The sequence below is a fragment of the Malus domestica genome, chromosome 05, assembly GCF_042453785.1.
Source record: "Malus domestica chromosome 05, GDT2T_hap1".
NCBI lineage: Eukaryota > Viridiplantae > Streptophyta > Magnoliopsida > Rosales > Rosaceae > Malus > Malus domestica.
The window spans coordinates 46,643,994-46,654,011 of record NC_091665.1 but is presented as its reverse complement, the minus strand read 5'-3'; the positions used below and the strand labels follow the sequence as shown (position 1 = coordinate 46,654,011).

Sequence of the window (10,018 nt, the reverse complement as noted above, 5' to 3'; positions counted from 1 at the left end):
ATTCAAATTTTATTTTATTTTTATGAATTTAAACTTTTTTTTTTCTATTTTTAAATTCTATTTTTTTCTATAACTTGTATTTTACAAAATTTGTTTCATTTTTTTTTAATTCTATTTTTTCCTATAACTTCTATTTTACAAAATTTGGTTCATATTTTTTTTAAATTCTATTTTTTTCCTATAACTTCTATTTTACAAAATTTGGTTCATATTTTATTTTTAAATTCTATTTTTTTTCCTATAACTTTTATTTTACAAAATTTGTTTCATATTTTTTTTAAATTCCATTTTTTCCTATAACTTCTATTTCACAAAATTTGTTTCATTTTATTTTAAATTCTATTTTTTTCCCTATAACTTCTATTTCACAAAATTTAAGTTATAGTTTTTAAATAATAAATTATGTTTGGCCTTATGACCCTTTGACCCTCGGTTGGAGACGGTTTTTTGTGACAGGACTAAAACGAGTCATATGGCCATTTGGCCTTCGGTTGGAGACAGACAAATATGACCATGTACTGTTCATTAAAATATTAATATCTTGGATAAACAAATGGTTAAAACAAGCTTTATGCCAACCCTCGCTTGGATATGGCCTTAGATACCCAACTAGTTTATGCAGTGACAATTAATCGATGCAAACTTAGTTGGGCTCTCGAAGAGGCTGATCGAGCAGAAAGCTCCAATTGCAATCCGCCCCGGCCTCAGTCTCCGATACATCATCTTGGTCAAGATCTCAAGGTCGCCGCACATCTTCCTCAATCTTTGTCCTTTGGAAAGTCTAGGAGTAGTAACTTTTTCTTAAACCAAAAACAATTTAATGACAAAAGCTTCACTTTAATGAAAAAGATAAAAAGTTAATATAATAAAGATAAAAATAAAAGAGAACAAGCCTAAAATAAAGGGCATATGAGCTGGAAAGGGTAGCGTGCAATATCTCATCAAACTAATATTACATGGCAGCAATATCCCATCAAATTATGTTTTATATCTGTGAACCAATTGTCTTAGACTGCAACAATATCCATCAACAACTTGAAAATAAATTAATAGAAAATGCATTGATATCGTATTAAAAATTTGATACTTTGTGATTCGTCAAGTAAAAAAATAGAAGTTCAAATAGCTAAATTTTTTCAACAAGTGAGACAAAATTATCAATCGTAAACACATGTCCTTATTTCAAGAATTGAACACTGTCACTAATTCTAAAATTGAACATTGCTACTATTTCTAGAAGTGTACACTGTCACCGTCACTATTTCTCCTTGCTAATGAAAAATAACCTATATATATATATATATATCAATATCAGATATATAGAGGACGTTTAATACAATGAAAGAAACTCATGGGAGAGCTAACAAGTGCAATGATCCTCTTCTGATTTGATTTTCGGGTTTAATGATTACACAATACGTATGAAAGTACTCACCAAAAGTGTGAGAGTTAATTAGCTTCCTGAACTGTAAGTGACCCTTTATCACAATGGTAGAAAGAAGTGTTGTTCTTGCATCACGGTGTGGGTTCGAACCCCATTGGCTTCCTAATATAACATCTAATATAACAAATCTATCATTTGACAAAAAAAATCTAACAAATCTATCGTTTGACAAAACAATTTAGCTTCTTGAACTTAGTCTTTGAAAATTTTGTCCTTTTGTTCCTTTTGTTTCAATGTGTAGGATAGGTCATTGAGCTCATATGCAAGTGTACCTCTTAGATTCATTCCTAACTAGATTTACATGTCATTGGATTTCCATATGTCACAATCTCATGATATCTTGGTTTAGGTTTGAATTTGTACAAGACATTTTCTCATACCAAAGAATGTAGCCGCTTGTTTTCATCATCTTTAGACAGAAATGGAATAGTGAATGCTTCCTTTCAATTTCTCCATTGTTTATAGTTTTCAAACATATACTAACATGGAAGCTCAGGTTCTTTCACCGAGTACTGAATCAACGGTCTTGTTTTAATGTGCAACTTAAATTACAGTTTTGGTGTGCATTAAAGAAATGGGCCATAACACAAAATGGGAGAAGGCCCAAATGGGAAGAATAATTGGGGGTTGGGGAGTGATGTTGGTGAAGGAGGAAATGACAGCGAGGACGGAGAGCGGTTGTATAAGAGAAGACGCACAGCTTCGCTGTAAACTGTTCACGCTTTTGATTTGGTTTGACCCCTCTCTCTCTCTTGTTTTGTTTCGGTGGTTTTCTTTTCTACCCCACTCCTACTCCCTTTCCCTTGTGGATTCCGTTCCGTGTACAAATTACAATTAAAATTGTCAATAAATTAAACAACAGACAGACAGACAAACCTTAGTTTTAGTTTTGAAATTAGAATTCAATTTGCGATCATTGGATTCGATCAAACTTGTTGTTTGTGTGTGTTTTGTTGATAAGACAGACAGAGAATGTCTTACGCGTATTTGTTCAAGTACATTATCATCGGCGATACTGGTACTCCTTCAATTATTCTTTTATTTATTTGATTTGATTTGTGCATTAATCGAATTTAATTTAATTATTCTTCTGTCCTTGTCCTCGTTTTGATAAATTGCGATTTGATTTGTGTTGTGTTGTGTTGCAGGAGTTGGAAAATCATGCCTTCTTCTTCAGTTCACCGACAAGAGGTTTCAGCCAGTGCACGATTTAACTATTGGCGTTGAGTTTGGAGCCAGGATGATCACCATCGACAACAAACCTATCAAGCTCCAAATCTGGGACACGGTTTCTTTCTTTCTTACAAATTCCTTCATTCTTTCATTTTAATTAATTTTTTTTATGGAATTGACATAATAATTCAATTCAATTCAATTCAATTGTTAAGCTTTTCGATTTACGATTTTCCGTGCATGCGAATAAATTTACAAAATATTATATTTATATATTTTTAGGCTGGCCAAGAGTCTTTCAGATCCATAACACGGTCCTACTATAGAGGGGCAGCTGGTGCCTTGCTTGTCTATGACATCACCAGGTATTCTTTCAATTCTAACCTCATCCTCAACATAATAATTTTGGATTCTTTGTTGCACTATCGCCTTGCGGCATCTCTTACTTTGGACGACGGACTATGAACTATGTACTATGGACACCACTTTGTCATATTCAATTTTGCTTTGTGGTTTTTCGCGTAAGATATAACCCCGTCTGCTTTGATTCCCTAAAAGTTTCTCAGAGTGTATTGTTCACTGTAAATAAATTGTTTTCCGAGAAGGTATTTCCATCACAATTCACATGGAAAATCACACCTCATACTTCTATTATCCAGTTAGGTTAGGCTTAAAAATGCTCTTGCTGTGTTTTGCCTGTTGCATTAGACAAGTAAAAGCTCAGGCGAGATCCCAGTAATCTACTGGATTCATATGCTAGTGTAGATGAAGAGCATTAAGCACCTTACTATGCCATGTTAAGGCACTGGCAATGACGATAATTCCTTCTTTTACTCTTAGGAGGGAAACTTTTAATCACTTGGCTAGCTGGTTGGAGGACGCGAGGCAACATGCAAATGCAAACATGACAATTATGCTCATTGGTAATAAGTGCGATCTAGCTCACAGACGGGCTGTGAGCACAGAGGAAGGGGAGCAGTTTGCAAAGGAGCACGGCTTGATCTTCATGGAGGCGTCTGCTAAAACTGCTCAGAATGTTGAGGAGGTGACAAAATATTGGCTTTTTGATGGCCATTGTTTTTTAAGAAAACTGTGATATCTTCATCATGTTTTTTTATTTTTTTTTCCTTTCCTATATTAATAATAGTTACATTTTCCAATCCATTCAGGCATTTATAAAAACTGCTGCAACCATATACAAAAAGATTCAAGATGGAGTGTTTGATGTATCAAATGAGGTTAGCTTTCTCTCTATATGAATTATTCCTTACATGTCCTTATCTATTACTTGATATTTATTAAAATATGTAGAAAATTTCTGCGGTATAGTTGTGTTCTCATTAGTGCTTTCTGTTTGGTGGGGAGGATAAAAGTGTGTTTTTGATATCGCAGAGTACTTTGTGAATGCCAAGTAATGATTGACTATATGGTTTCGTGGAGCCATTATATGAATGCATTTTATATTGGTGGGTTGCATAATAATTTTCTTCTGTGATTGCAAATTATAGTTGCTTAAATTTATGGTAACCTGAAAATGTAATGGGTAAGCTCACATTTGCAATATATAAAGACGAGGCTGGGTCTTGCCTCATGCTCATTGTATTGACTCTCTGAAAAAATAAAATGATATCATATCGTTATAAAATACGAAATGAACAAAAACCCTTGTGGATGCTCAGAGACAAATTGAACAGTTTGTTATATTGAATGAAAGAGAGCTGTGTATGAGCTTATTCCCGATTCTTGGTCTCGTTTGCAGTCTTATGGCATAAAAGTTGGATATGGTGGAATTCCAGGACCATCAGGAGGCAGAGATGGCGCTTCCTCTCAAGCTGGAGGCTGTTGTAGTTGAAAGTTTGATCTCATGTGCCATGTTGAAGGCAGTTTATCTGGTGTTTGTTTACATTCTCAGTTTTTATTTTTATTTTTAAGTTTTTGTGGTTAAATATGAAGGTTATGGATCCTTTCTTTATATAAACGAAATTGAAATACGTGTATAATTCTTGGTCATGTTCTAATTTGATTGTAAATTAGTCATTTAAAGTTAGGTGAGTTGAATGAAAGTGCGGATTCTGAATAGACAGGGACTCATTGTTATTTATTGGTGTTCATATTGGCGTTTCTATATGTTCCTTGCTGAAAACCGATGGTGGCTACCTTCGATTTGAAATTTCCCAGTAGATTTACATGATTGTCTTTCAAAATAACTGAGTCCTGGAGTCGGTACCTAGTACCTAATTACTTATAGTCTATAGAGGGGACATTTGAGTCTTAGGAAAACTTTGAATAACATACGATTATCAATGTATACATGGTCGTGAGCTTCTCCCATAGTTTCTGTCCCTTCATTATTCCATGTGAGTAGTTGTATGTAGACATTACCCCTCACACAAAAGTCCTTTTTGTGTAAGTGCTTTTGCATATGGAAGCGTTTCTCGTCTGCCAGGGAAAATCCAAGCCTGATGGTTGCCCTAAAATCACATCTATACTATTAGTACTTGTTCATACAGTATTTCTTCCAGCCATTCTGTATAGAGCAGCAAACTATGGGATTTTTCATTGATGATTGGTATGGATGACTCGATCACATGGTTGTCCGACCACATACCAAAAAAAAAAAAAAAAAACACCCGCCGACATTCTACAGCCAGCCACATCACAATCTTGAAATTGAAATGATTATACACAGGAATCCTGGTATCATTCTTTTATATTTTTCCCACGTAAATACAAATTCACATATATTGTTCAAGCTATTTAACTATGACTAAAAAGATTGTCTAAGATTTCAAATTTTGAATCTGTCTAAAACTAAATTACTTAAATCTGAATCAATAACATAGAATAATTTTCCAACGACTAGTTGTGGCGGGAATTGTTATTGTCAAAAGATTGTCATCTTCACCTCTGAATTCAAATTCCTCGTCGTCTTTGGAGTTCACTGTGCAAGCTTTGGGCTTTAAACTCGAGTAAGCTCCAAAGCTACCACCTCATCGTCCCTAGATGTGTATTTCACTGCTAGAATTTTGAATAAAGCACTCAACTGCTTCAACAGCTCCACACGAATTGTACATGTTCAATAATCCAATCGCTGCAAATTCAATGTTTTGCTTGTAAACCTGTGGAAGTGGAAATCACGCACAAATTTATGTTTTAAGAGTAATCAGTGTACTGTGTTACTACACGTACATTACATAATTTTAATCCCGATTCTCAGGAAACACGTTCAGAAGTCAACCTTAATAGGAGATATAGTAAAGACATCGCACTGGATGACTCTTAATGCTACGCTAAATGACTTGTCCTTTGGTAACCGAGACAGACCGCCCTAAAATTGTATGAAACATATATCAAAATACAATGAATTTAACACTGGGTGCCGGCGAGATGAATTAATTGGTGTATTGGTGTGGCAAAAGGCGAGATGTATCATGTATAATACTACCTTTTGCGAAGGAATAGACTGCACCAATCTCCTGTCCATAGCTTGCCAGAAACCTCATCGAAATACTCAATATCGGCAGGGGACACCTTCCCAGATAGTTCAGCACTAACTTCTACCGGAACATGTTCTAGACAAGGCCAATTCCCTGCTCCTTGGCAATTGAAAATGCCTAAAACTCCATTGCATTAGTTCAAATTTCATATCTTTAGAAGGCTATGTATAACATCAACAATCAGAGAGGAGAAGACTATTACTTGTTAGAAAAGGAATATCATGTATTATTTGAACAACTTAACAAGGTAATTGGGAGGGACATCGCATACCTCTTCCCGTCTGTAACGGGGTCAACAAACAAACAATCCCGTGATGGCCTCCCGGAGATTTCGTAGAATTAATTTAATGTAGTTCAAATTTGTTTTTAGCAAATATCATACCTAAAACTTCGGAATACCATTAGACCGTAGTACTAAATGGTATTCGGAATTGATTTTAAAGAAGTTTGAAATCTATATTGAGAGAATTTGAGGAATTTCATTTTAGGCATTCACAATCACAAATCTCACCTTCCCCATCCCTCCCTTTCTATAACTCAATTAAACCCCATCAAATTCCATGGATGTATAAATTCATTATAATCCCTCAAAATTCCAGTTGAGTGTAGAGACAAGAAGCCTCTGTAAAGCTCACACGAGGTCAATTTGCTATGAAAATTTTTATTTGAACCCAACTTTGTTATCTCTATGCCCAACTAGAAAAATTTATCTGGCAAGCTTTCAAATTTAGCCTTGAATAAAATTTAAAAAAAAAAATTAAATATTATAACCTCAAACACAAACAACAAGAATGTACTCCCCCTACACCTTTTTATTTTATCCGATGAACTCAACCCTGTCGGCAACACTTCTCCGATGTCATCGACACCCACCATCCTCCTCCACTCTAAAGTACCCTCTTTTTCTTCATTTGATTGAGTTATTTTCATAAGCACTTGTTAGGTGGTGTTGTTTTATTCTTCATTTAAATCTCTGTTTCTTCTCTAATGGCTAACAATTTCTATTTTCAATTTGGTTTAAGGAAATTGTTATTAGTATTTCAAAAATCTCATTTGGCATTCCAAATTTTTTATAATTAGAAAGAAAAATACACTTATAAGAAGCATAAATAAATTTTTTTGAAATATTAATAAAAAATTTCTTTGAATAAATGTTCAACAAGGTGGGTTGGTGAGAATGCACATATCCCTTGCAGCTGTGAGGTTTGGTTTGCTTTTTTATTCACTGAACCCAATGTGTGTAATTTACTCATTTTACAATTACTGCCGAGTCTCAGAATCAAGAGAGAAAGCGAAGATGTGAGTAAGGAATTCAAGAGAGAAGAGGAGGGACGAGGATTGTCTATCCTCCTTGTTCCCGTGACCTTCTATGTTCTCATGTTTATGTGGTCACGGTTAAATCACGTCAACATTTTATATTACTATTTATTTTTGTCTTATTATCTCTATAAAAAAACAATATAAAATATTGACGTGACTGAACCGTAACCACACAAAACAAGAGAGCAGAGGAACAGGGAAGGCAGATAATCCTTGTCCGAAGAGGAGACATGGGAAAAAATAGTAGAGATTGTGGTCGCCGACGACATCGAAGAGAGTGTAGAGAGTATTGTTGCTGTTGTGGATTTTGGGGTTCTTACTTTTTTGTTCCATTAAATAAGGGCATATTTGGAACTTTACGTGAATAAATTTTTATAATTGGGTTTAGAGATACAAAAGTTGGGTTCTGTTTGTACTCAAAATATACTCATTTTTACTTATTTGGGCAATTTGGGTAAAATATGGCATTTGGAGGATTAATGAGCAAGAAGACTAACTTTGAAGATATTTAGCTATCAAGTGAAGGGGTTTGACACTATAATATTGTTTCTCCCATTTGTTTGGGTGGTGGAGGTTTGTTAAGCTTTTGTTTAATCAACAAATTGCATACTTGCAAATGGGTTGGAAGGCAACATACGGATGTGGATGCAAAGAACATGTGAAAGAAGCCAACTTGCTTCTTTTAAATGTTAATTTACTACAAGTGGAAAGACATGTGATGAAAGTATGTGGTAGAAATGCAAGTTCCCCTTTTAATATTATTTCTCCATGCAAGTTGGCAAGTGAAATACAAACTGCCCAAGTTTCTTTCAGGCAGATGCAGTGTCTTCAGCAGGGGGTTTCCTCCATATCTCTATTTAAAGGAGCCCAAACACAAGGATTATGAACACTCAATCAAACAAACAAATACAAGCACAAACTTTGCTCAAACCAGATTTGCCTTCACGAAGCTATAGTCAGCTCCCAAACCTTCATCCTTTTTAGGACCAGCCCTCACAAAAGCCAACTTTTGTCTAGTTTATTAGCTCTGCTACTCACTTGTAGTATCGATATCCTTTGTAGCTTTTATGTACTCCTCTTCAGTCATTTAATTTACAAGCAATCTGCAATATTAGCCACTTTCCTCTGTCATTTACATTTCCGAGCAACCTTGTCATTTACATATTGTTCTATCTCTCCATATAAGTAAAGTCCTTATTTTTAAGGCAAAAAAAAAATCTTGATTTGAGCAACTCCCACTCAAATGACACAATCTCTTGATTTGAAGTCAAAAGGCGCAACCTCAATCATTCAAATCCCGTCTACTAGCGGCATCTAGTAGTGGCACGCCCGCATCCCACCAATCTCGTATGTGAAGTAAATCCCAAGCTTGCCCGCGAGCCCTATGGCAGATTTAGGGAGCAAACATGTTCAATTAGTATCCCATTCGTTTTCAATACTACCTGGAAGGTTGAGTTGGCTTAACTTGGACCAAGCTCCAAGTCACGTGTTTAAAATGAGTTACTCAACTTTGAAGGGCTCATCGTTCAAAGGAAAAAAAAAACTTTGAGCGGCTCCGACCCGAACACTAACATTATAATTTTTGTTAAATCAATTTACATGATACGAATACACAATTATATTGTATTCCATGCAAATAAAACAAAAATAAATGAACAAAAACTTGGACATGTATTTATTTTATCACAACGGGACGCTAACACGGTGGTTTCAAGCCCATTTAATATAAATAACAATAACAATATTGTTGCAGTCCTATTAGATTATGAATGTGATCGTGTAAATCCTATCATATTTGGGATATCCTTATGGAATTTTACCATATCTCTTAGACTAGATATTATCTCATTAGAGTTGTAATTCTGTTGGGGTAAGGAATTTATCTTCTTACTATTATAAATAAAGGCATAATAGAGTGGAATAACACACACCTCACAATTACACATTTCTCCTTTCTCTCTTTATGCTGCACCCTTTCTTTCTTTATGGTCTCTATAATTATTCAGTAAATTATGCCTACAACCAAAACTACTTTTTCTACCATTAGTGATTAGAATTAATCTATGTCTTGTGCCACGTCACTTATTAAGGCTATTTCGTTTTTTTTTCCTTTTTCTTAAACCGTTCTCTTCCTTTATCATCATCTTGCCTTCTTTTTCCATAGTAAAAAGATGCTTATACCCTTCCTCTCCACCTGTTGATCATTGTTGCATCTTCTGGCTTTGCTCGCTACCTATGTGTCCATCATCATTGAAGATGCCTCTTCTTGACTCTTCTGCTTCATTCTGCTTCTCTCATCCAAAAAATTAATCGCTACTTCTCAAACTCTCTCTGTCTTGCATCGCCACCACTAGGCGCTGCAGCCGCTCAAAGGCTGGGTCTCCAAAGGCGTCGTTTTGTAAAACATTTTCTACTAGGGATTGGCAAAATACTCACGATTATGGGTAACCACAGTTACCCACCTATTTAAACTTCACGGTTACGATTATGTGTAACCGTTTAAATAAATAAACGGTTATAAGTATAACCGTTTACCCGTGAAATTTAAATGGGTGGTTATGGGTATTAACTGCGGTTATAAACA

At 35.1% G+C, this 10,018-nt stretch overlaps 2 protein-coding genes across 4 annotated transcripts; one reads left to right on the top strand and one right to left on the bottom strand.

The window, feature by feature from the left end:
- The first annotated feature begins 2,087 nt into the window (after nucleotides 1-2,087).
- On the top strand, nucleotides 2,088-4,696 carry LOC103446945 (ras-related protein RABB1c). Its single transcript, XM_008386103.4, has 6 exons — nucleotides 2,088-2,462; nucleotides 2,593-2,732; nucleotides 2,900-2,982; nucleotides 3,458-3,662; nucleotides 3,787-3,855; nucleotides 4,377-4,696. Exons 1-6 carry the CDS (start codon nucleotides 2,417-2,419, stop codon nucleotides 4,467-4,469), a joined length of 636 nt encoding a protein of 211 aa, XP_008384325.1. The 5' UTR covers nucleotides 2,088-2,416; the 3' UTR covers nucleotides 4,470-4,696.
- LOC103446944 (probable galactinol--sucrose galactosyltransferase 2) lies at nucleotides 4,193-6,427 on the bottom strand. 3 transcript variants are annotated; one of them, XM_070821609.1, is made up of 4 exons: nucleotides 6,386-6,427; nucleotides 6,063-6,231; nucleotides 5,856-5,945; nucleotides 4,193-5,736 (listed from the first exon to the last, which is right to left on the bottom strand). In XM_070821609.1, exons 2-4 carry the CDS (start codon nucleotides 6,099-6,101, stop codon nucleotides 5,617-5,619), a joined length of 249 nt encoding a protein of 82 aa, XP_070677710.1. In that variant the 5' UTR covers nucleotides 6,102-6,231; nucleotides 6,386-6,427; the 3' UTR covers nucleotides 4,193-5,616. The 3 variants fall into 3 exon arrangements, 2 of the variants coding, with proteins under 2 accessions (XP_070677710.1, XP_008384324.1); XM_008386102.3 differs by lacking the exon at nucleotides 6,386-6,427 and having other exon boundaries at nucleotides 6,063-6,363; XR_011580926.1 differs by lacking the exons at nucleotides 5,856-5,945; nucleotides 6,386-6,427 and having other exon boundaries at nucleotides 6,063-6,377.
- Nucleotides 6,428-10,018: the final 3,591 nt, after the last annotated feature.

What these genes read in the sequence shown, in the direction of transcription:
- LOC103446944 (XM_070821609.1), bottom strand. Translation starts at nt 6,101, where the DNA reads ATGGACAGGAGATTGGTGCAGTCTATTCCTTCGCAAAAG. An exon ending in AGTCTATTCCTTCGCAAAAG is followed by an intron (nt 5,946 to 6,062) that starts GTAGTATTATAC and finishes ATACAATTTTAG; the next exon opens with GGCGGTCTGTCTCGGTTACC. An exon ending in TTACTATATCTCCTATTAAG is followed by an intron (nt 5,737 to 5,855) that starts GTTGACTTCTGA and finishes CCACTTCCACAG; the next exon opens with GTTTACAAGCAAAACATTGA.
- LOC103446945 (XM_008386103.4), top strand. Translation starts at nt 2,417, where the DNA reads ATGTCTTACGCGTATTTGTTCAAGTACATTATCATCGGCGATACTG. An exon ending in CTGCTCAGAATGTTGAGGAG is followed by an intron (nt 3,663 to 3,786) that starts GTGACAAAATAT and finishes CAATCCATTCAG; the next exon opens with GCATTTATAAAAACTGCTGC. An exon ending in TGTTTGATGTATCAAATGAG is followed by an intron (nt 3,856 to 4,376) that starts GTTAGCTTTCTC and finishes TCTCGTTTGCAG; the next exon opens with TCTTATGGCATAAAAGTTGG.